This window comes from Tinamus guttatus, unplaced genomic scaffold (genome assembly GCF_059628265.1).
Source record: "Tinamus guttatus ecotype Peru unplaced genomic scaffold, ASM5962826v1 Tinamus_guttatus_pri_ptg000038l, whole genome shotgun sequence".
In the NCBI taxonomy this organism is placed as follows: domain Eukaryota; kingdom Metazoa; phylum Chordata; class Aves; order Tinamiformes; family Tinamidae; genus Tinamus; species Tinamus guttatus.
The window spans coordinates 4,677,234-4,703,367 of NW_028288572.1; the positions used below are offsets into that span (position 1 = coordinate 4,677,234).

General features: G+C 40.0%; 1 protein-coding gene across 1 annotated transcript; it reads left to right on the plus strand.

The window, feature by feature from the left end:
• Positions 1-11,572: 11,572 nt before the first annotated feature.
• On the plus strand, positions 11,573-26,134 carry HHLA1 (HHLA1 neighbor of OC90). Its single transcript, XM_088535195.1, has 14 exons — positions 11,573-11,594; positions 12,064-12,147; positions 12,240-12,323; positions 13,088-13,171; positions 14,550-14,606; positions 14,712-14,798; positions 15,713-15,805; positions 16,140-16,285; positions 17,171-17,219; positions 17,496-17,573; positions 17,836-17,907; positions 25,261-25,417; positions 25,783-25,865; positions 26,091-26,134. Exons 1-14 carry the CDS (start codon positions 11,573-11,575, stop codon positions 26,132-26,134), a joined length of 1,140 nt encoding a protein of 379 aa, XP_088391321.1.

The following is a 26,134-nucleotide window of genomic DNA, read 5'->3' on the forward strand; positions in this document are numbered from 1 at the left end:
ATCCTATTACAAGTCATTCAGAGTAGTGCTCTTCAGATAGTGCCCGTCTCTACGTAGCACCTTTCTGAACTACGGCGTTAAAGATGACTGGCTCAGACTAACCCATCTCTTTCAGAAAGCTGAATGAGATGAGGTGAGTCACATCCTATCATTTCAGAGAGGAGGCTGAATGGTGAATTGTCCTGCAAGAGACAGAAAGAGAAGATCAACCGATTTTCAAAGATATGGTTGGATCCAGTGAGAAAACTGTACAGTGACTTGTACGGTGACTCTTCAGAAAATTATATCCATGACTTCCGCTTCATGATTCCCACCAAGAAACCGGTTCTGCTCAAAATGTGAAATGCAGCAGTGATTAGAGGCCATGTTCTCATTCAATTTCTGTGTCACTGCAAATCAGGAATGATTCAAAAAACAAAATCCTGAAATAGTACAGCATCCAAGCAATTTAAGCAGGATAGTCAAGTTCCAGCAAAATTTAAAAAGATCAATAATATGTATTTTTTAAATTAATCTACCAGAGCATGGAATTTTGAACAGCTTGGATTCTGTTTTCCACAAAACACTATGTACAGCACTAGCATTTTCTTTATTCCCTTTATTTGTCAAGGCAAGTTCAAAGGAATTTTAAATACACACACATCCTTTTATATACAACATTAGCATGCATTAACATTATTTAGCAACCATACTAGGGAAGGCTCCGGTTTGAACTGAGCAAGAAACTACTTCTGTCACAAAGAAAAGCAGGCAGTCACCGCAGTGACATTTCAATGGGTATTTCACAGTCACAATAGATAAACCGTTCATCATTTATTCATCTGATTTCATCATATATTGCATTAAAGTTTTTCCTCGACTTTCACCCAAATGACTAAGCATACCAAATCACTGAGCTTTATTAAGTCACTGTTTTTGATCTTTTAAGAAACAAGTTCTGAACTGAGAACAAGATATGATACCATCCTCAGGGAGAGCCCTGCTTGAATCCAGGGAATTTTCACCCCTGCGGGTTCTGCCTACGTGTATGAAGTCCTGATGCTCATGCATAAAATTGTTCTTGCCTGAGCAGAATGAGGCCAAGACTTCTCAGTGGTTTAAAAAGGGTAAATATTGATACTTTTAAAAAGTAAATATTGATACCTCCAGTATTGCACAAGTACCAGCATCAGAAGTGGAGGTTCTCAGTGTATCTTTCCCTTACTTCTCTGGGTGTGTTTAGCAGGACTTTGTTTCTCAAGACTCTTTTCAGAGTCTTGAAAATTGGCTTGAATAAAACAACCTCTTGAGTAACATTGAGCATCACGTTGAATCATGGAGAAGGAAGGAGTCAGGAATAGCAAGCCCCACGGCACAGACTAATGTGAGCTCTGAGCTGCCATTAAAGAAGATATCCTCCAAGAAGTTTCTTCAGGGCTATGTCCCTGGTGGTTGGCGACCCAGGGATCCAGACAGCACTGCCATCTCTCTCTTGATTCCTTCTCTCCTGATTCCTTATGTCAGGTGCAGAAGATCAGCAGAACATAGAGCAGGGGAGGGAGGGAGGAAGGAAAAGGAAGGGAGGGAGGAAGGAAGGAAGGAAATTGTAGTGATATGCTGTGAGTGTTGCGGCAAGTTCACAGAGACCATTGCTTTGGCAGGCTGTCTGACACTAATATTGTGGAAATTACAACATTGGATCGATGTTTTCTGACTATAATCTAGGCTGTTTTTAGTCTCTTTCTAGCTAATTGAAACTTTAGTATTCCCTAGATTAACAAATCCAGATTACTCAGTCACTAAGTATTGCCTTTGGAAGCTACAAAGAAGCCATGCAAGGCATTGCATAGGTCTGCAAAAATGTCACAGGGTGTATATAGCACTCAGAGAAGAAAGCACAACCATCAGGAGTACATCAGGGGTTTTGAGACTCAGTATTTTCTCTGCATTTCCCACTTTGCTTTGTGGAAAATGGACCTCTGTCATCTGCAAAACAGGAATTACACTCACTGCTTTTCTGGAGAAACATTTGTGCTAGAGGTGAAAATATGGTGACACGGCTCTGCAGAAAGGTCAATGCAACAGCTCTGTTCCCTTCAGGACTGGCCAGTAAGTACATCTTAGCAGATATGTTTGACACCAGCAACCCCATCCCACCACCTGACCATCTGTCTAAATTCCAACAAAATTGTTGAGGAATGCAGTAATACCCAGGCACTCGATTGTAATGAGTTTTATGCATGGGACAAGCAGCAGCAGTCTTGAGGTGATTAAATTCTTTGGTGCCCTTGGTGCAGGAACTTTGGCCTGAAAAGATGAAGTTTGGAGATGAAAAATAAAAGTGAAAAAAAAAAAACAAAAAAACCCACAAGTGCTTCTGAAAAGCAACCTCTCTTTAGTTTTCCAGCTGAAGTGAGCTTCTATCCGTGAATGTGGAAAAATGACTCTTGGCCCATTCCCATGTCATGTGTTCTGTTGTCAGTTAGCCCCAATCTTAACAAAATCTTCAATAAGAAGACTGGTGAAAAACTGTTATAAAGAAAAAGGGACACTTTTAATTTTAAATAAATATGAAAGAGTTTTAAGGACATGAATAAGTTATGTTAATATATATATACTTAATTATTCCTTTAAGAGATGAGTTTTATTATTATTATTATTCTAAAATAAGGGAAAAACATTAATTCAGTTAGAGAAACGGTCATTAATGAAAACTATGCAAATATAAATAAATTAGAATTTTAAAAGTAATGCTAACTTTGAAATGCAATTTCAAATAAAAAGGTGCTAGTGCATTTCGAAAGCGAGTTAACTAAATATCTTGTAAAAGCTGTAATGGTAGAGATGCATAGGAGAATTAATCAAATATAATCCGTCTTTCTTAGAAAAAAAGTTTAATTTTCAATGTTGCTATTTCTCTAAATAAATTATTGGGGAGTCTGTGTGTTACAGGTTCCCTTTAAGGATAGACGCAGAAGGTGGTGGCAGATGTCCCTGAGGATGGGGTGGGAGCAGAGGTGGCTGGAAGAGGATGCTGGTTTCCCGCCTGGCCTGGGTCACCAGAACATGTTGCTGGAGCCCTGGCAGTCACACACACATTGCAATTACTCCATAGCAACTTGTGCTTAAGCTGTATAAGAAAAAAAGGCATAAGAAATAGTGCATTTCTCCCACATTTTTATTCTCTGTCCACAGAAAAATAAAACACCGACATTCAGATTTTTCTTTCTCCCTTCTTTGCCAAACCTCAGACCACATCCTCTGCTCTCCTACTGCTCACAGGAGTCTGGCCTGAGTGTGTACATTAGTGGCAGACCTTCAATAAACGAATGCATTTACTTGCTGATATATATGATTAATGTTGCAGACGTTAATGAATATATTGCTGAGAACATCCTAAAAGTTGTTTTTTTCAGGTTATGGATGTGGTGATGATAGCAACGATATCATTGCTGTCCAAACAAAGACACATGGGAAAAAGAAGGTGCTTAAAGACTATACTCCTGAGAAAGCCGCTTGCTCAGTGGTGCTCTGAGTGAGAACACCACATTGTCCCCAAGATTCAACATTGGGGCTGAACAAAATCCCTTCCCTGACCACCCGAGCATCACTCCGCAGCAGGACAAAGGTAAAATTACAGAGTCCCAGGATGAAACACAGCACGATGTAGAACCTGCTGAAAGTCACATTATCTTCACAGCCAAACTTCAAACAGTTGGAAAAGATCCCAGCATGCACATTTTCCTGTCTAAACATGGTTTTGTCAGCTGTTACAGAGAAGACTTTCATCCCCTTCTGGTTGATGAGACATTGAAGCAAGTGGTAATTAAATCGATGAAAGGAAGGTAGGTTTGTCAAAGAAAAGGTGTTTCCGTGTCCCTCAAGCTGCAGTATTTATTCACAATTCACAAAAATCTGCCTGATTCAGGTCAAAAAATGTTCTCCACAACCTCTCCCAAGCTTGTTGCAGGAGAAACCTAGGACCCCAATAGCCATCCTGGGATGGATGGTGGGAGGGCTTCATGGCATGACAGTGGGCCTGAACATCACAGAAGAGTCCTGGGCAAGCTTAATTTAATAATAGATATTGCCCTGTCCACTACAATGTTTGAATACAGCAACCACGTTAACTCACTCGGAGGTTTGTGGTGGCCTATGCTATAGTACCAAATAGATAATTATCTGCTTTAAATTTTCTTGGGTCTAAATCCATTGATTTCAGAAGAATCACTTGCCTCTCACTAGCGTATACTGGGGCAGAATTTAGCCCACTACTTCAAACAGCGATTATCTCTTATATAATGCCAAGCATCACTCAGCATCACTGAAATCGCCCTATGTCATTGTTACCATCAGCTTTCTCCAGCTTTGTTATCACCTAACCCCTGTTCCAGGAAATTTTGTATAATATCTGCTATTTCATTCCATCTAGTTTTCTATAGCTAAGATATATGTCAAGTTTCTTATCCATTCTTTCAACTATGTTTAAGTTTCAAACTTAAGTTTCAACTCTGACTGAGAAAATTGTTTTCAAAGGGGCTTAATCTCTCCTACCCAAGGTGACATTGGCATAATTACAGTAAAATAAGCTGTCTCTTTAAAAGGGAAAAAAAAAAAAAAAAAGAGCTTTCTATTTGTCAGATCAAGTCATTACTGCCAAAAGTAGCTTCCTATTCTGACCTGAGCAGCCACAGAGCCACTCTATTAGGGATTCAACAGATACTTTGTTTGCTTATGATTGTGTTACATTTAGTTAGCTTCTTCTGGGATCAGGATAACAGTTTTCCCCAGCTTTTTAAAGCAAGATTAACAAGCCTGTCCTCTCAAAGTCTTTCACTAAGTGATCATGAGGACCCAGTGATAGCCTCAACTTTTATATCATCTCTGAAGACAATAATCTCCATCAGCAGAAATCAGGTAAATTCATATTAACAGATTACTTGCTATTGCAAATCTTGCAGATTCAAGTGTACTTCAAGGAAACCATTTGACTGTGCAATTAATGCTTGGTGGGAATGTGCCAAACAACATTTTTAATATATGATTGCTTAAATTCTCATGAAAATTAATACAAAGTTAAAAGTGATAGTAGTAATCAAGTGACTAGTAGTAACACTGGCATCTTTTCATGCTTACTTGGAATATTTCTTTATACCTAGTGTTTTATGATGTGCATAAGACTGAGGGATGATTCTTAGATTTTGGAACTGAAGAGAGATAAGGAAATCACTGCTTAAGGACTTCCTTTTTTAATTTCTTTAGTCACTTAACCTGTGTTCTCCTTCACATAGCATGAAGATGGGGGGGGAGGGAGGGAGGAATGGGGTCTGATTGCACTCCCTTTATACTGCAGAAATGAAAAAAAATCTACATGGTTATCTAACACATTAAAATGTGTGGGAATGAAGCAGGGCTAATAAACATGTTGGTTGAATATCACTATTAACCTAGAATAATAAATAGATATTTAACAAAAAATCTTAGTGAATATATAAAGGCTATCTAATTAGATGATAACCTCCAGTTCAATGCTTTAGGGGACCTCTGGTCCAACAATTGTAAGTAAAATGAATATCAGTAATAACAAGCATTTTGAAATAAATACAGGAGAGGGATTACTATATCCAGTAGATGTATGAGCAGTATTTGTAAATAAAAGTCTGACCTGTAACCTGTATTAGAAAAATGTTTGGAAAGCAAATATTTGCTGAAACTGAAAAAAAAAAAAAAAAAAAAGAAGGATTTATCTACCTGTCTGTTCACAGTTGTGCAGCACCTGTTCCTTTAGCATCTATGAATCTGTTTATATTTTGAAATAGAAGTTGTTAATGAGTTCAAGTCTGAGTACAGTGAGGGTTTCATATTTGCACAGTGTCACTTGTGTTAGCAAACAAAAAGGATACAATTACAAGGTAATGAAGATTTGTCCCTGAGAGATAGAAATTAGGTCAGTGTGAAGCAAACCTGGTGTTTATGGTAGGAATTAGTACTCATACATTTCTAACAGAGAAGATATATCAGGCTCTAGGAATAATCTTCAGATAGCTTCAAAATTCAGCTGCACTGCAGAAACATCCAGAAGTTAAAGCTAGAAAAAGATTTTAGAAGAAGCTAAAAGCCAATTCATCAAATTTAAGCCAGTTGCTAAACTTTGAAGGGTAGGAGCAGTATGTGATAGAGCAGTGCTATTAATATCAAAGTTTCTCTATACTTTCTTTTTAAGCATCTCTTATTGGCCAGAGGATGCAACAGCGCTAAATTTGCGTTTCAGGAAAAATATGTGCTCCTATAAATGTAGAAACTTGCATTAATTCTATACAAAATGACCTAATATTTCTTTCCTGGAAATACAATTGGATTTATCTTATTATGATTTATCTTACCAGGTTATGTTTTCATGTTGTAAGAATCATTAGATGCTTCACTTGATTGATTCCATAGTGTTTAATCACTCCTCAGACCACAGTGGATGTTATGACTATGCTATTAATGACTGTACTATGAATCAGGTACTCAGAGCAAAGCGTGTTAAAAAGCAAATGTTCAAAGCAATGTGGAATGAGGATGAAAACTGTGTGTCAGCAGACAGTGCAGGAGGGCAGGAATGTGCAAATTGAGGAGGGCAGGAAGATGCTTCTCCACATCCATGGGATTCTTCCAAACATACCTTTGTATTTCTCCCCTCTCAATTATATTGTTATTTTGTTAGCTCCTTTTTTTCCCCTATTTCTCTCTCTCTCTCTCTCAATGTGTTTAAAGACAATTCTCCTGTTGCTCAATCTTCCTCTCAATCACCTCTATTTTATCTCTTGAACATGCATTCTCTCTGCCCTCTACTCCAACATGCTTTACTGAGTCCTTTGTCAGACTATTTTCACTGTCCCACAACCTTGGGCAGCTCCGTGTCATCTTAAATAAGTTAGCAATTAAGCTAAATCCTTGTTAGGAATTTATCTACAGAATCCTTGTTAGGAAATTATCTATCTAGAGTGTATCATTTATTTTATGAGAGAACATTTGTTGAATAGCTGCAATTGCCTATCAGTCTGTGAAATCCTATTACAAATGTGAAGGATTTCTGTGTTGGGGCTAGCATGATGGGCTGGAGATCTCAGAGAGCTTGTGCTCTTTGAAGCATGGCTTGGAAATCAGGTCTCCTCACTCTCTCACATGAACTGAGCACTAGTTTGTAAAGGTGGACTGAAAGTGGGCAGGGGAGCCTCAATGTCCCGGTCCACTCCCGCTCCTCCACTGATTTGTTTTAAACAAACATGTTTTAATGTGAGGTCTCTCCTGACACCCACTAGGATGCAGAGAAAGAACAAGAGGCTGCCACAGTACTATCTCAAATATATTGAGGACAGTGGTGCTAGTGTCTCCCTTTGGTGGCTGCTTCACAGAGACACTCTCCCCCTCCAAAAGGAAACCAGTGACACCCATGCTCCCCATGCATCTTCCATCTCCCAGCCCAGCAGTCACTTCCAAGCCACTTTTACTCCTCACACCTGCTGGTTTATTCTCTTCCCTCCAAATATCTCTCTACTGTCACCTTTTTTTAAGACTTCCACTTCTCCTGCTGTTTCTTCAGCTGTTTACTCTTTACTCTCTAGGTCTGTGTCTGTCTTTCACAATACAGCTTAAATTCTCATGGAGGGCAGAGACATGGGCTCTTTTGCCAGTCTGGGCAACAGGGAACCTCCAGCCAAGGCCACCTTCTGCAGCAGTAACATTATTGTGGGACTGTCGTTTACTTTATGCAGCGCCAGCAATGCAGCCTGGTCATACACACTGCGTGCAGATGAATAAGTCCATGTTCAGGAGATCTGCCACTCAGAAATGTTGAAAGATCATTGCAACGCACAACTGATTCTGAAGCAGATCTAGCAGACCTAAGGCAACAGTCACTTCTCATTGTACAAGAATAAAATTCAGAAAATTCAGGAAGCTCTATTAAAAATAGAGGAAGCCATCCCACTGTTGACCCCAGTCTGTCCCACATTCTAACAGCTCCCCACTTGCATTGACTATATACATCAAAGCCCTGCAGCCTCTTGCTCTGTAACCGTCCTGCTCAGTTGCAAACTCATCCTTAATATTATTCCCCAAGTCACTGTTCCACACTCCCAGCTAAACACGAGATCCCTCTCCCTGCCAATAGGCACTTGTGCAAAGCCAAGACAATTCTTCAAATTTAGCATGGCTAGGGAGGGTCTCTAACTAGCCCCTCTCATTTCATACAGTTCAACCAAAGAAGAAAAGAGTTATATGAACACAGAAGTCTGCATTACTTTTATACCTATTCCCATAATATTAGTATCTTAGGAGGCCTCATTTAACATCATAAAGTCACTCCCTAATTAGAGAGCATGCAGGTTGATGGAAAAAGCTATTAAAAGTCCTAGCCAGATGTAGCCAGATGTACTGAGTAGATAGGATGAACTTACAAAGCTTCTCAGAGCTGTGTCTGAATTGGCAGAACAAAGACAGACATTTCCCATGTAGAAATGCTTGGAATCATTTTGTCATCTCAAAGAGTAATCTCTTTGGAACTCTTCAATACAAATTAGCTACGTCCAGAATATCTTAATTCTCCACTAAATTAAATTTAGGAAAGATTTTATGTATGAAGATAACAGTTTATTAATAAAGCAGCATCATCTTCAAGATAATATTTTTTGTGTGCATTTACATGATTATATATTCTGGGAGGAGATGATTGACATGTAGAAAACAGGTGGATCTCTTTTGCTAGTTTTCATATTGTTCCCTCAACTGACAGCTACATAACTATTTGGCATCTTCTGATACTGCAAACTAAATGGAAGGAAACACTTCAGATAGGAAGGACTTTTTTTTTTTTCTCTTTTTTTTTTCTGTCCTGTTCCAATTAAATCTTTGGCACACGGAAAGCATCTCCTTCTCTGAAATGCAGAGCATTGTTAACATTTCCCAAGCAACCAGGTAAGGCAATAGGCACATGACTTAGTGAGAATAATTACAAGACTAGAAACGGCTGGCTTGGCAACAGCTCTGTAAATAAAGGAGCTGGGTTGATATTCCCTTGAAACTGAACATAAGCAAATGTTATTCTTTGGTGTTCACATCACCTGTTTTATCTCGGCATCACGGAGAGTAAGCGTTTCTCCCATGACCACATTTCTTTCTCCTAGAGCAGCCGATCCACAGGAAGTCAGAGTCCATAATGCAGTGGTGCTGCTGGCATGTGCCAGTGAAGATATGCATGGGATTTTTGTGTCTCTCTCTGGTTTGGAGTATAGGTAAGGCTGAATATTCGGGTCTGGTTCTCTTCTGGAAATAACAGAAACATTTATTTTGCAATTGCTTCCGTAGCCACAGTGCCCATTAAATTATAACATAGATATGGCATTGCCACCACGGCTGTGAGTCTTCCTTGCCTCCTGCTCTCAGGACAGGATGGATGGACTGAGAGGCTCAAGCATCAGAGAAGCATGGGACTCTAGCATTTCCTAGAGCTGGCTCATTTAGGGAGCCTTCTGGCCTTTTGGATTACTCTTTGGAGCCTTCCAGTTCCACTGACAGGACAGGGAGCCTCTTGTACTTCAGCTCATCCTGTGAGGTCCAAACTGCTGCTCCACATCTTGCCTTTACAAGAGGGAATCCCAGGAAGTGCGTCCAATTCCCTGAATCCCTCTCCAGTCCCATCCCAAGAACAAAGTTCTAGGAAGCAACTCTATATCAAAAGCATGCCCTGAACAACAAATATACATGTAACTGGTGGTGATTCCTTTAGCTTTAACCTGTTTATAGTATGTGTCTTATGGTCAGTGGTGTTTGCAAGCCCAGTTCAGACATCTCTAAGAGCTTGCCACCATCGTTCTCTTTTTGATTCTTGATTGAGTTAGGGCCTGATGTTTAATCTGCTTTCTTCCCTTAGCTGCCAGGTTCTTTGAGGCATCCTTATTCTTAGGTACTTGATCAGCTGCTGTTTCACATACTCTGTGGTCTGTTTTGCAGTGACGATGTCCATCAGCTTCTGAGACAATGAATATAATGAGTATAATGTTTTAATGAATGACACCAGCAAAGTAGCTCAGATGGGATTACTTGCTAGCTCAACAGGTGAAACTTTCTCAATCTTCTTTTTCTTCACAGCTTCAGGCATAGGAAGAGAACACAAGAAAGAAAAGCACACGGCAGTGCTAGCGACTGCAGGTAAGAACCGCAGGCCAGGAACCCCTTTACCAGGTCTGTGGGAGCTCACAAGAGGTGCTGTGACAGCCACAGAGGTGGATCTTCTCCAGCAGGGCCTGTGAGCTCAGACACCTCTTCATGTGGTTCCTCACCTAGACATAGGCATCTCATCAGGATTGCCCAGATCCCTGTTCAATATAACCTCCATTCCCCCAGGAAACCAAAAATGTTGTTTTCTCTCTTTCTTGGCACTCCCTCCCAGTTCTCCATGGCCTTCTGTTTTCCTTTACCTGTCTTCCCTGTTTTCCATGCTGGTGACAAGTACAGGCCCCTTCCAGAAATTCTTCCCAATCCTGGGTGATTTCTGCAGCACTGAGAGCAGGGCTGCATGTGCTACAGGGTACTTGGCTTTGTGCACCTTCATGAGGGTGACTATGATTTTCTTTTTTACCTGTCAGAACGGAGTTTAAAGCATGCTTTGTTTATCAATGGTTAAAATTAGTAATGACATCACTGAAAAACTGCATTTTTCCCCCCAATTCAATTTTGCTCTCTTGGAGCTCTCTCTTTGCTCTTTGCAATCTTGGTTTTCTATGCTTCTTTCCTTGTGGCAATGTGCTGTGTCTCTGTGTCATGCACATACAGACCTTCCTCCCTACACACACCAATACCGCAGTGCTCTACTTTTTTACTACTTTGTGGGAGGGAAGCAAGAGCAACTTTGGAAATTTTGATTTGGGAAAAGCAAAAAGGAACTGTAATAAAAAGAAAGCTGTGAAAGCATCTTTTAAATAAAAGTGTGATTCAACTATGATTAATTCTTCTTTCTGGTAGCAGTCTGGCTATCAAGGTGGTGCAAATTATTTTCATGGATTACCTCCATTTTAACTCCAGTTCTATACAGCTTGGGTGTAGGAGGAGAATTGACAGACTCTACATCTACTTGTGATCTTCAAAGACAGCTTGAATATTCTTTTCTTTGAAGTAAATACACATGGTCCAGCACGAGGGGGCACCAAATGTTAGGACTTTATTAGGCTCTCTGGCAGCCTGCTCTTGGCCATGGTAAAGGCGACAGACTACTTAGGACCGTACTTAAATGTTGGCTACCTTTATGCTGCCCACTTCTTATTTTTCAGATTTCCCTCTGCATTCACAGACTATTTTATTTTCTCACCACGTTTTTTCCTTTGGTGCGACCTGATACACAACCTCATCACTTCATTTTCCCATTCCGGAGGCTTTTTGTCAGATAGATCCACCTCTGTCACCTGAAGCCATAAACAAGCGGAGGATTTATAGCTCTCTCCTAGCACTCCCATCACGCAGCCAGCTGCTCAGAGACATCTCTTCTTTTCCAGAGCTGCCTGCGAAGTCTGTGGATCTGGCTGCTCTTAACTTGACCGAGCTGGTGAACAACATGCTGGGCACAACTCTCAAGGGTAAGGTTGCTGATGATGGGAAAGCCAAGCAGCCCTGGGTGAGCTGACCTCGCTGAAGGACTAAAGGTGTTTGCAGGAAAAGCTGTAAACACAGCACTGTTAGCCTTGAAAATTAACTCTCCGTGCAAGTTACACTTGCACACTTACAATACAGAAAGCTTTCTTCCTGAAAGACTGTCGAAAATATTGTGTGTTTATATATAGACACAATATAAATATTTATGAGATGTCTCTAAGAAGTGCTTTGTAATGAGTACAAGTTAACTTGCTGGAATTAAAAAAATAATTATAATGATCTTTCCCTCAGAGGAAATGAAAAAGAATACAATCCCAAGCAGCTGTATATGGGCCCCTCAGGAGAGCTGCTTTTTTTTTTTTTTTTTTTTAGAAATAAAATGAGCAGAGTCAAAACATTCTTTTCATATAATTTGTTCTAATCACTAATATCAGTGAGCATGTGTTTCTGCAGGTTCCAAAAATTTATTCTCTTTGCTGAGTGTTACGTCTTACAGCTCTTTTGCCTTCCACAAAGTGTCAGTGACCATTTATAACAGTGAGTGCCTTATCACTCTACTCTGCATGGAAACATTTTCTCCTGCACAGAGTATGCATCAAGATACCCATTTCCTCCATCTCTTTCTACAGTTTCTAACCTGAAAAATGTTGACCCTGGCAAGTTCCCTATGCGTCAGTGCTACTGCTTGAACAACATGACAAATGACTTGACAGGTGGGTACCAAAGAAAGGTTGGCAACTGCGTGTGCTTAAGTTGAATTATTTCTGTTGAGCTGAAAGCTGTAGCCTCAGTTCTGCAGAGTTTATTCTTACTGGTAGCATAAAAAGACAGAGGTTTCTCTACACCAGTGCCTCCAATATTTTCAGTGAGTCCAGCAGGAATGAAAAATAAAGATTAATAGCTACACAGAGCTGTCTAATGCAGTGCTGGTAAATCCTTCACCTAATACCCACTCACACTCTGATCTCATAGTATTTGCAATGCCAGGATAAATCTGAGTGCTTCAGACTAATGATTGATTCTTGCAAGATATCATAAACAGCTTAGCAGCTAGAGAACAGTCCCCATATTCTTTAAGTTACATGTGATGACCATCTCATAAAGCATCAGTGACTTTCGTGGCTTCTCTTGGAACCAGTCATCTTATCAGCCCTACTACAAAATGACCCAGTAAGAGCATGATAGAGATAACCTAATCTTTTTGACACAAATACAGAATATCTTGGTGATTAGATCAGTGGAAATTGCACATCAGTAATTTTTGGATATTATCTTTCATTCATATTTCCTCAGTGTTCATGCAGCTTCCTAAGTCCATTCCTGTTCAGCAAAAACATTCTTAACTTTAAAATATTTTGCACTATATCATGCACAAACATATATCCAAAACATGATTTCATTAAAAAGCGATTTTTTGACTTAGCAGAGATGGTGGAATATGTATTTTGGATCATAAACTTTCTCTGTTGTTTTCTAGACTTTACAGCTTTACTTGTTGATATTCTTGGAAACTCCACCAGTTATCTCACAGAAATTTTCAGGTCTACTTCTATTCTCTCAGGTTTGTATTTCTCCTTGCCGTTTATCTTGTTTGTCTAATCTATTCATGAATACATACATACAATGTATTAGTACCTATATAGTATGCATATTATGCATACATACGTAGCTGAATATATCAACATTTATATTATACAAAATGAATATTTTTTTGTCAGGGATACATGTTTGTATGAGCATCTTTGTTTTGTTTAATGAATTATTCTTGAATACTGATCTTCTTTGAAATTATGAAGCCACCAAACTAATATTGGCCAATAAATTCTGATATTTTTTTCCTTTCCCTACTAAATTATTTCATAGAATCACAGAATGGTTGAAGTCGGAAGGGACCTTTAGAGTTCATCTAGTCCAACCCCCCTGCTCCAGCAGGGACACCTAGAATATGTAGCACAGGACTGCGTTCAAGCGGGTTTTGAAGATCTCCAGAGAAGGAGACTCCACAACCTCTCTGGACAGCCTGTGCCAGGGCTCTGTCACCCTCAACGTCAAGTATTTTTTCCTTAAAAGTTCCTATGGAACTTTTGGTGCTTTAGTTTGTGGCCATTTCCTCTTGTCCTATAACTGGCCACTGTTGAAAAGGGGCTGGCCCCATCCTCCTCACTCCCTCCCTTGAGGTACTGATTAGATCCCCTCTCAGCCTTCTCTTCAGGCTGAACAGGCCCAGCTCCCTTAGCCTCTCCTCATAGGGCAAATGTTCCAAGCCCCGATCAACCTCGTAGACCTGTGCTGGACTCTCTCCAGTAGTTCCATGTCCCTCTTGAACTGGGAAGCCCAGAAGATCAGTCCCTAGCCTGTACTGATGCATGGGGTTATTCCTCTCCAGGTACAGGACTTGCTCTTGTTGAACTTCATAAGGTTTCTCACTGCCCAGCTGCCAAATCTGTCCAGGTGTAGAATTTGTAGAATTTTAATAAAATAGGAATATTTCCCTTTGAAATATTAGCATTCAGACTTCATGCTACCTTATATGAAGTATTGCTTCTGCATAGGCTCTAGTTTCTAGCCAACTTCTCATGAAATAGTGCAGCCTTCCTTCAGCATTTTGAAATCTCTGGTCAGGCATCCTGTTCACAAATGAGAATGTTTCTCAGAAAGTACAGTGTGGGTTTTACTCAATGCAATCTTTTCTGTTCAGAAGAAACATGTAGAAACATTTCTGTGTTCAAGAGATTTAAAATTTCTGTAAGTATCATTGGTTAGTTATTTGACATAATTTTGTCAAAGGATCAAGTTTTCGTCAAAATCATGCCTGAAGGAAGTCTTTGGCCAGTTGTAGAAGTTGTATCATTTTGGGTTTGTGTCTTCTTCTACTTAAAATAATATTGTATAATGAAAACTGATAGCGAACATCTGTTTGACATATGTTTGCCTTACAGCGAATCAGAGCAACAATTCAGATTGTATTTATATCTGCATGATGACAGGCCAAACAGGTAAATGTAAAAAAAATCCATCCAAAATATTGCCGTATGGTTCTCATTAATGCCTTACATTAGATAAAAGACCTCTGTGATATTTTTAAGCATGTGTATTTACAGGGAGAAATATGTCTGACTTTTGGGAGATGCTAGACAAGTTTCCTGTTATTAATTACACATTTTCCAGCAACACATCTGCTGATATAGGTAAGTGTCTCCTGATGAATAAAAGCAAATAGCAACAACAATGAAAACCATGTCCAGACAACACTTTCAATTAATGCAGTGTTTCGTGTATTATTCCATACTCACCACAGAAAAATAAGTGAAGTTCACAAACTTCGAGTTATTAAATGTGGGGGTTGGAAATGTTAGAGGAAATGGACAGAAACCTTTGCTTTTATTGGAAAATATTGGTGATCTAGCATCTCAGAAAATGTGATTCAGTCTTAGTACTTTGACCTTTTTTCTTAGAAAGCCCTGGAAATAAGAGGGCAGACTGGATGAACAGCTAGTACCCTAGTGAAGCTCCAATCCTCCAATGTCTCCACTAAGACATAAGACAGATGATACACAAATTACATAAAAATTGGAAGCTGAAGATGCCATCTTTTGTTCCTTTGGATCATGAACCTCAAACCACAACATCTTCTCTAATGGGGTCATAATTTTTATGTAATTCAGACCTGAGGAGGAGAGACTGTTACAATGCTCTTCGTTTAAAAAATAAATGCCTTAGCTCTCAGTGGGTACAGTTTCCTATTTTTATGTAAGATACATTCAGAAAGGGGTTGAATATTGTTATCCAGTGTGCTGCATGGTTCTTCCACCTTAAATTGCTTTGGCAGGTTGAGCTAGGCTACAAATAATACATCTCATTGCAGCTGGTCCATATTTCTCATTCTGATTGCTTGATTGTAACAGGAAAACAGTGAAATCAATAACAATTTTACCTAGGCCAAAAGATGTTCAACATTACTCTCCTGTTTAAAACAAATCCAAGGTGACAAGTTAGTTACTTTTAAAAGAAACAGCTACCAAATACAACTCCTTTCTGGTTTATCACACTGAATATCCTACGGATACTGAGAATACTAACCTTATCTTCTCATATCTTAAAGATCTAGATTCAATTTTTTCAAGTTCTATGAAATTACAGGAAGACCCAAACAAAATCATGGATGCATCTGCAGAACATACGTGGAGACCTAAAAGTGCGCAAGTATTCTCACACCTAAATGTTTATTCTCCTTGACTGGCAACGTGACAAGTGACCGCTTAGATTTACTGCACATACACTATAATGTTGAGCTACAAGCAGAGATTAAGATAAAAGTTTGCCCAAAAGAGCAGAAGAGACCGCTAATGCCCTGGATAATTGAAGGCTAGAAAAATTATTGTAAAAAGCCAGGGAACAGAGGGGATTCTCTGGGTGTATTTTAGGAATTTCTGTGTCCTACAGCATGAGCGACCATGCATTGCCACTTAGCCATGGGACACTGGCACTCAGTGCATGTTGCAAGTGCCAGTGCCTCTGTTTCTCCACAGCTACGAGGATTCCAATTGCTCTTAAGGGGGAGGAAATCCCTCCTACAAGAGTCCCATCATGGCCCAAGACAGCTGGTGTGAAAGGATCAGGGTTTCAATCACTGGAAAACTGGGATGTGTGGAAAGCACAGGGCACGGCTGGAGCTGTGAAGGAGGCCACGGCCACAGTACCAGTCGGTGAGTACTGCACAGACAAGCCCTTCCTGCATTATTTCTGCACTGCTGTCCACACATTAGTGGGCTCCAAAGCTACTGGGCAGTGGGAGAAGAGTTCTCCACTTCTAATTGCTCCCACCATCTGCAGGAGATCACCCCAAGCCATGTTGTGCAGTTGGAGACATGGTTTATCACCTGCACAGTCCTTCACAGACCCTGGAAGTGTCAGGGGCTTTTCGCTCCACTCAGCAACCCACAGAAGTGCCTGAATTTGTGCAGTCAAACTGGGTCCCCCCTTTGCAAGAAGACCTCTTCTTGCAAAGGCCCAGCAGATAGAGAAGGAGATTTCTTGACAAACCCTCTTATTCCAAGTCCCATCATCCAGAAAAGGGCTTTGTTCCTCTTCCACAAGTTAACCTGTTGCTGTGATTTCTGACCTGCGGTGCCTGGGAGCCCCTCAGGGTACTAAGGATCCCTGTATGATGATCTGCCACCCAATCCTAGTAATTGGCAGTTCAAGGGACGTGCTACAAGGACCAGGCATTGCTCAACAAGGAGGCCTCCCTTGGCAGACAGCTGAGATGTGTTGTACCAGGTGACGTGGACTTCCCACCCCAGGATGGGGTATTCCTCCAAATCTGCCCCAAAATGTGGGTTGGATCAGTCACTAGACCCAATCTGGAACAAGATCTTCACAAATGTGTCCCCATCAGCCAAACGTACCTCAGGGGTGCCTCAAGGACCTCACATCATAACTGATGAGATTTCATTGTTACAAAAGTCTTAAAATAAAATAATGGCTTTCCTGTCATTTTTCTTTCCTTCATGGAAAGGTGCCTCTATCGCCTAGCTCTTCTTCCACACATGCAACTCAGCCACCCAGGTCTCTGCTCATATTTTACTCCAAATCCAGCAAGCAGACCTGAGAAAGAGCAATATAGAGTTTCTTCTCTAGGTCTCCACTAAGCATATCCTCTTCAAATCCCTGATTGCCTTTCATGAGCCCATGGATTTTCTGAGATCTAACAAAGTACCAGTTTTATCCTTCCTTTTTCATCCTACTATTTTTATATGTCATTGGAAGTAGTGGGAGAGGAACCTTGGCTGGTAATCTCTCTACTGTGTTGAGGGTTGGGACATGGCAATGGACAGATAAATAACAAATATCCTCAATTACTTGAAGCGTGTGCCTTTCTGTTCCCACAGCTGAAGTCTCTACAGTTTGGACACAGTCAGCGCCTCCTCAAGAAAAAACCAAATTGATGCAAACAGAGCCAGGTAAGACAAATCAGGAGTGATAACAAAGCATGCCAGTTGGCACACTTCTCAAATAGAAAATAATAAAACTGTCTCTCATTGTAGATAATATGTACACACATAGAAACAGGACACAGATGCATCAGTGTCGATATATGCATTTACTAGTGCTCTGTGACTTTGGCATTTTTTCTTCTGCTACTTTTTAATGAGCCATTTTATTTGTTCATTGGTTCCTGTTAAGAAGATGTCAGGACAAGTTATATTCCTTTCCTTCTTTCAGAATTATCTTCCACAGTATTTTCTACACCACTCTACAGGCCTGGGGTGGTACTGAAACTTCACTCTGCTACCAGTAAGTATCTGCACCTCATTATGCAAAAATAGCATTATTTAAGAAAGTACACTAAAACATATATTCTCCCATTATAAAACAACATACATGTTTAATGTACCTTATGTAGTATGCCATATGCATGTAAGAAAACCCTGAAATATTAAACTGTTGCTCATATTTGTATCATGCACATTCACACATTTAACAGATAAATTATACTATTAATATAGAATTAGTACATGTATTCCACATTTCAATCCTAAAATACATTACACTTTATTACATTATGCTTTAAATTTTCCTACTGATACGAATAAAATTATTATGTCAATCCCTGCCACATGAAATCTCCAGAATTGTCCTGAATTTCAAAAATGCAAACTTTCCCTTAAGCTAAAGAAAAAGAAAGATCAGTTAGATTTTCTGTGGGTCCTCTTATTATTCGTGTGCTGGAAATAAACTTGGTAATACTCACATATTTAGCAAGAGGTTATATGCTTTGAGAATCTGGTCCTGATTAGATGCCAGAAACAGCATCTGAACTCAGAAAGTGTGCACCCCTTATTTCAGATGCCAAGCACTTGAGTGTGTCAAGCCAAGATACCCACTCGGAAAGTTCAGAATTATAATCAAAATAAATCTCAGCTGCGAATCCTCAGCCATCCTGCAGCCTTAGCACACTGTGATAACAAGCCCAAGTCAGAATCATAAATCACACAGCAGAGAGTTGAGGGTTCCAGAGCTCTTGTCTACTCAAGAACTGCTCCGTGATACTCCTGACCAAACGTGGGTGTCTAATTTGAGATTAAACCTGTCATTACTTTTACAACTCTGACTCTACCAGCTGTTGGCTATCCTGGGGATTGAACAGGGCTAGCTAGCTCAGTTCTAGTTCACAGAATAAATTCCATTTCTGTCCACCCTGCCCACCTACCTGCAGTGGTGTTCTCACTGTAGGTGGTCAATGTGGAAACCAAACACAGTGCGGCAAGCAAAGACCTGAGCCTAAGCTGAAGAAAGCTACATGTATGTGGTCATGCCTAATTAAGTTATGCTTCTTGTTAAGTCCATGGCAGTCAAAAAAGAAAGCGGAAGAAAAAAAAACACATTTGTATCTGTGGAGCCATGAAGTTTGTAGAAAATCACAAGGCGATAAGCTCCATGAATATGAACTTTGGAAAGGTGTGGTGTATATGTTTCATTTTTGCTATTTGTGTGGATAAACACTTCAGTATTTTTGTGATTTTGTGTTACTTTCCCTACCCTATTTGTGGAGAGAATCCAGACTGAGCATATTTGTATCCAGGCAAAGTATAGGTGCCTATACTCCAGCCTGGAGTTTAGTTTATAGTTGGACACAACTGATAATGTTTTCATGGAGATGTGTGCTCACCACAGCAGAACTTTTTAGGAAGAGAAATACAGTGACTATTGTTGAGGTCAATCTGAAAATCATTGTAGGGCAAGAAGTTAGGGCAATATTTGTCCTTTGAAAGCAGGGCTAGAAAAGAAATGATCCTTACCTTTTCTAGAATAAATGGGTGACTAAATTCCAGTATTTCCTAGTGTAAAAATTATATTCTCAGGCCCCTTCATCCAAAATTTGTCAGTGTGGCTGCTCAGGCCTGTGCTTTTGGCTACAAGTTCATGCGATACAGTCAGAAGCGGCTGTTCTCAGTCCCACCATTGGAGCTGACGCTGCTGCAGTGAGAAATGTGAGTGTTAATGGAAAAAGAGAAGTGAGAGAGTAATTCTAGCTTGTGGTTAGGTCTATCAAAGGTAATTTGGGGAGATCTGTCCCTTGGGTGTTTGTGTTGTGCAGCAATTGTGTAATGTAAAAAGTCTAGCTGCTGGGTAATACAGTGGCAATATATCTGGCTAAATTGCAATATATCTGGCTAAATTGCAGGTGTCTTTTAGTATCATTTGGTCTTGTTATTGCAGACAATAAGAGAGCTTCTCTCTAGTTGTTCAAAGAACTAGAATGCCAGCCAAAGATACTTTCAAATGATACATTTGTGTATATAAGAAACAGAACAAAAATATAATAATATGAAGAAACAAGGACCTGTAAATTCTGAAGGATGGTAAGCTAGGATGGCAAGAGAAATACTCATTATATGCTTTTTGATGGATTGTTTAGAAACGTGGAAGAAAAAAAGCTGCACTGTTCTGATATTGTCAAAGGATACCATGAATCTTTGATATGGATTCCTAATAAATCTAAGAGAAAATTGCTCCTGATAATTAGGCTGTCAAAATAGGAAAAGTAATGTGAAAAACTGAGCGTCATCAACAGCTTTGTCCATGAAGTTCAAGACTGCAGCCTTGTGGTCCCTCTACGTCCTTCCCAGCTCCATGCAGGCAAGCCTCAGATTTTCATTTTGGGATTACTTTGATGCTTAAATCCCAAGTTTTGACCCAGATTCCTTGCTAACGTCACCTTTTCTATACTAATACTAACTTCTACCTGCTCAGTGGTAGAACAGGGGTTTCAACACACTGTTCTTAAAGATTTTTTAGGGGGAAGATATGCACGTATGTCTCAGAGATAAACATCTCATTAGAACTGTTCTACAGGGAATACTTGCAGAGTCAGTGAGCAGTAACACTACTTTCACAGAATCACAGAATGCTTAAGGCTAGAAGGGACCTCTAGAGATCATCTAGTCCAACCCCTCTGCTCCAGCAGGGTCACCTAGAGTTATGTGGCACAGGACTGCATCCAAGAGGGTTTTGAAGATCTCCAGAGAAGGAGACTCCACAACCTCTCTGGGCAGCCTGTGCCAGGGCTCTGTCACCCTCATAGTAAAGAAGTTCTTCCTCATGTGGAGGTGGAACTTGCTGTGTTTCAACTTATACCCATTACCCCTCGTCCTGTCACTGGCCACCACAGACAAGACCCTGGCCCCATCCTCCCTACAATCACCCCTCAGGTACTTGAACATGTTAATCAAATCTCCTCTCAGCCTTCTCTTCTCCAGACTAAACAGGCCAAGCTCACTTAGTCTTTCCTCATATGACAAACACTCTAGTCCCTTAACCATCTTTGTTGCCCTCTGCTGGACCCTCTCTAGAAGTTCAACGTGCTTCTTATACTGGGGAGCCCAGAACTGCACCCAATGCTCCAGGTGTGGCCTCATCAGAGTAGAGTAGAGGGGCAGGATCACCTTCCTCAACCTGCTGGCAACACTCCTCCTGATGCAGCCAGGATTCCATTGGCCTTTCTTGGCTACTGAGGGCACATTCCTGACTCATGGCTAACCTGTTGTCAACCAGGACTCTTGAATCCGTCTCTACAGAGCTGCTTTCCAGCAGGTCAGTCCTACCTGCTGTACCTACCTGATCTGTACTGGTGTTTGGGGTTATTCCTCCCCAAGTGCAGGACCCTGCCCTTGCCTTGTTGAATCTCATAAGGTTCCTGTCTGCCCAACTCTCCAGCCTGTCCAGGTCTCTCTGAATGGCAGCACAGCCCTTGAGAGTGTTGTCCACTCCTCGCAGTTTGGTGTCACCTGCAAACTTGCTGAGGTGCTGTAGTCCAAGTCATTGATGAACAAGTTGAACAGCATCGGGCCCAGTACTGACCCCTGTGGGACACCATTGGCCACAGGCCTCACAACCAGACTTGGCCCCATTTATCACCACCCTCTGGGCTCTGCCATCCAGTCAGTCCTCAAGCCACTTCACAGTCTTCTTGGTAGAGTTTACTTACTTCTTGGTAGAGTTTGCTTTTTTCTTTGGTTCTGTTGTTGTTGTCATTGCCCATTGCAGTAAACTAGAGGGAGGCTTCCGTGCTGTTGACTTTTTGTACCTTTTGCTGATTCTGATCAGAATTTTCTTACCTACCATTCCTGTTCTGTTCAGCTGAGTCTATCAGCAGATGTTAGGTTATTTATCTTTTAGAAGTTTATAAAATCATACTAACAGAAAAAAAAAAAAAGAGAGAACAGAAGACTCAGTGGGGTATCCCTTCTCAGAGGGCAATAGTATTATTGGAGTTAAAAATATCAGTCTTTATCAGCCCAGACTGATGGGAAATCTGGTTTGCTGATCCCATCTGAGGGTCTAGGCATGGCAATACCTTGTGACATCCAGGAAGTCCTTTCTTAAATCACAAAAGTGGCTTTTCTTCAATGGCAACTGATAAAATATGCAAGTGTGCATATGATGCCATGTGGGGAGCGATACTGCAAGTTTGAATTATTCACAGTATCTTTAGCGTTCTTTTCCACCAACAGCAAAATTTAATCTCAGTGTCAGAAAAACATGATATTCAGTTACTAATGGAAAAGGGTTTTTTACTGCAGCAGAAACTAATCACTTGTCTGCCTTTAGCAGTACTGTGGTAAATTCAGATAGACAAGAATGGAGCTCTGCACAGGGAATTGAGTTCCTGAGTTCTCTTGCCTGTTTTGACTTACTCAGATGAAAAAGAATAGTCTATTCTGAACTAAATTTCTGCTTTCAAACTTCTTTTCTTTTTTTTGCTCCAATCCAGATGTGTAGGAATTCATGAATTGAATATGAAGAAGAAATTTCACAGTAGAAATTTGTTAAAGACCAGAAATAAAAAATACCATGACTTCTTGTTAGCAGGAGGCAACTCAATCTTATTTCAACAGAACTTCATTAGTCCAAATTGAATTCCACAATATGATGTGACTATACCATACATACCAATCCAGACAAAATTATATACAACATTAATTGAAAGTGAATTTAAGTACTGCATAAATACAGCATTATTTAAATACAACATTCATTTAAAATGAAATCATAGCCATAAACAAAAACCAAAGCAATTTGTTTTAACTTTCTTTATTTTACTTCTCTTTCCACATAAATGAATCAAAACTGAAATTGCAGTCATTAAATTTACATTTAGATGAGGCTGGATTTCTGCTGATAAAACACAAAGCTTAGTAAATACCTGTTAAGCAGCAGAATGAACACCCCCACTTTGGTGGAGAGTTGGAGATGCTTTAAGGCTTGTGCTGTAAGTCTTAATTTTCACAGCAAGTCTAACATCCCTTTTCATTCACGGATTAAAGCCTCAACCCCAATATGCTCTGATGTTCAGTTACTAATATGAAGAGTGCTTATTAAAGCAAAAAAAAAAAAAAGCAGTCATTTTTAATTGATATCAAATGGAAAAAAATCAAAGCATGTTAAATGCAATTAAGTGGAAAAAAATTAGTGATATGCACACAAAGTTGCTAAGATTAAGAGAAATGGGGCTCTCACTGGCCCTCGCCACGTAAGCCTGAAAGTTTTGCAGTATCTTTGACACAACCAGTGTCCAGTTTTCAGCAGTGTCTGTGCATCTGCATGTGTGTGTGTCTATCCCTTGCTTCTCCATGATTTCTGCTATACTGGGGAAATACCTGGCAGAAAAGAAATAGTTTCATAGAGATGTCTTTCAAGTTGGCAGTGGCTTTATTTTCCTCCTGGCCACAAATGCCATTTTATATTAAACTTCTTGTCAGCAGGAGGTAACTCAACCTTATTTCAACAGAACTTCATTAGTCCAAATTTAACTTCCGTAACCTCTCCTATCACGTTACATGAGATGGCCCAAAACTGTAAAGCGTGTGAGACATCTGAACCTGGAAATGCAATTATGCTGTCTAAGGGGATTATATCCTGCAGCTGAGGCAGCTTGTCGAGTCCTGGGATGGATCCGGTTGCTAGTTACAGGGATGGAGAAGCCAGTAGGCTGGCACGTTGCTGCTGCGTTTGCTCTTCCAGCCTCTGAGAGGGACTGGCAGATGAGGGGGAAAATGTGACCTCTCGGTGCATGGTCCCTGATTATGTTTTTTTAGCCTCTGAATCTGCACTTGCAGGGAGGCCCCTCATTTTTCAGTGTTACCTACCACTTCCGACACTTTCTGCAATAGTGCCTAGGTGAGACCTCCCTTTGGAGCATTGCTCTGCACAGGTGAAAAGGCAACATACGTTCAGCCATGCCCAAGTATCCTGTGAACACATCTTAAATTTTAATCTTATCTTTCTTTTTTTTTCCCCACAGCAAGTATTTTGACTCTTTGCTGACATTTCTGTAGCATAACGCAGTTGTTACCTGAGTGCGCAAGCACAAGAAGCAGCATGACGTGTGACAGGCTCTGCAGAAGACAGGACTAATGCCAGGGTTTCTGTTGGCGTGATGAAAAGAAAAAGCAAAAATGAAAACTGCTCTGGTTTTGCTTTATTCTTTCTCATTTCCCCCCATTTTCACCTTGCCTTCTTTTCTCTTTTCTGTGACAGAAAAGGAGGCAAAAAGGGAGTTCAGGATTTTGCTGTAACCTGCCATCAGCCATTCTGTAGTATTACTCTATCTGCAGCCTGGCACAGCTGCATTTTGGGGTAGGATGAAGCATTTGAAGTGCAGATGTTGGTCTCTGGATGCTGACTACAGAGGGAGGTTCAAAGAACACCATAAACTAGATACTTCCTTTCAGTTGCCAAAGAGTGGGGGGAGATGGATTTCATCCCCCAGGGACACAATTTTTCTACATTTTTCTTAGTCTAGAGAAATTTAATTGTGGTCATTTGAAGGAAAAAAAGTATTGATTGACCAGCTGGCTGTTATCAAACTTACAGGAAAACGGACAAATTATCCCTGCCTTCCTTGCAGGGCAGGCAAAAATTGACCTTTTCTTCTCTGGTTACCTGACAGTTTTCATGAAACCTCAAGGAATGCACTTATCTTCATGATTCTCTAAAAACTGGATTGAAATTAACTGATTATTCAAAAGCCGCTAAAGTGAAAAGACGGACATGGTGAGATGGACAAATAGAAAGCCTGAACCTTTGCATAAATTAGGTTTCTTTTGTTAGTGAGGCTAGGAAAAAGAAATGAAGAGAGTGGTAAGAGTCTTTTTATTAGCCCTGTCATATATAATCCAGAATTCAGATTTAGAGAGTAGGTGTAGGGAAGAATGGTGGGACTGGAAATGTATTTTGCATTAAAGTGGCACATGCATATATGCACAATATCAAATACAGTAAGAGTACAGTGCTGTTGTTCATCTCACAGCATTGCACTGTGGAAAATGGACATTCCAATGATTTTCAAGTGTGCAACTAAAAAGGCAACAATAAGTAAATTAAATCTTTAAAGAGTTTTTGACATTTATGCTAAATAAAAGCAGCATGAATTTAAATAACTGATGATAAATATGTGTGCTTTCTCTCATATAACTCCCGGGCTGCGTGTTATTTTCTTTTCAATTATCTGCCTCACTCAGGCTTTGCTTTAAGATATTTACATTAGCTTATTAATCTGCATGTTTCCCATAGCCCAGAAAAATCACTGAAATAAATATTATGAGACAAGTATTAGAACTAATTCAGAGTTGTATTTTTTTCTAGGGTGTCCACAGGCAATCCTCAAAGAGTCCCTGGGGACTTCACCGCCAGTTACTGTTATAACTCAAAAGATAAATCCTTGTGTCATGGAGCTGTGTAGATTTTTTCAGCTGTGCCTCTGTGTGAGTCGAAGAAGATATTCAAGGAAGGAAGCCATGAGGTAAAATCTGGCACTAGTTTAACTCTCCTCCACCTTAAAATACCCCACAGTGCCTTTTCAAATGACAGTTTTTGACAACCATTGCTTATTTCTGAGAGATTAAGGATACTGGCTGAGTCCTAAATGGGTCCCCAGTGCACTGAACAATATCTGATTTGACTCCCGCTATTCAGGCTATGGATGAATAAAGCTCAGTTATTTTTTTTCAAAATATTACCTATTTTTCCCCAAATACCTAAAGTGAAGTCATAATCCAGCTCTTAATTTCTGTCTTCAATGTACAGTGTTGGCAGCATGCTATAGATATCGATAAGTTTATGAAAGATGACAAGATATTAATCCCCTAACTTGAACTACATCTTTAGGTACTGTGTTGAATACTATTCCTGGTTCTTGAAAAATGCCAGTTATGTCTGTGAAAAAGTGAAAAGGGTCGCTTACTCCCAGAGTGAGTATATAATTTTTTCTTTATATTTCTACATACTCCCCTATGAAGGTGTAACACAAAGTTTTAAACATTCACAGAGTATCTGCTGTGTTTCATTTGATAGATATTTTATCTGATGGTGATTTTTAAGGGGTTAAACAATGAAACTTATTTCACTTTCTTGTCAGTTTTTAATATTCTTCTTGTAAAATCTTGTCTGAGTGCAGCTTTCTTTTATTCTTCCAGCATTAAAGCAAAAATGTCTTGCAAACATCTGTAAATCTATCTAG

Bases quoted from the DNA above. Each gene is read 5' to 3' on its own strand.
- HHLA1 (XM_088535195.1), top strand. From the start codon at position 11,573: ATGCTGGGCACAACTCTCAAGG. The intron at 17,574-17,835 runs GTAAGACAAATC...TCCTTCTTTCAG, and splicing joins ATTGATGCAAACAGAGCCAG to AATTATCTTCCACAGTATTT. The intron at 17,908-25,260 runs GTAAGTATCTGC...ATTTTTTTCTAG, and splicing joins GAAACTTCACTCTGCTACCA to GGTGTCCACAGGCAATCCTC.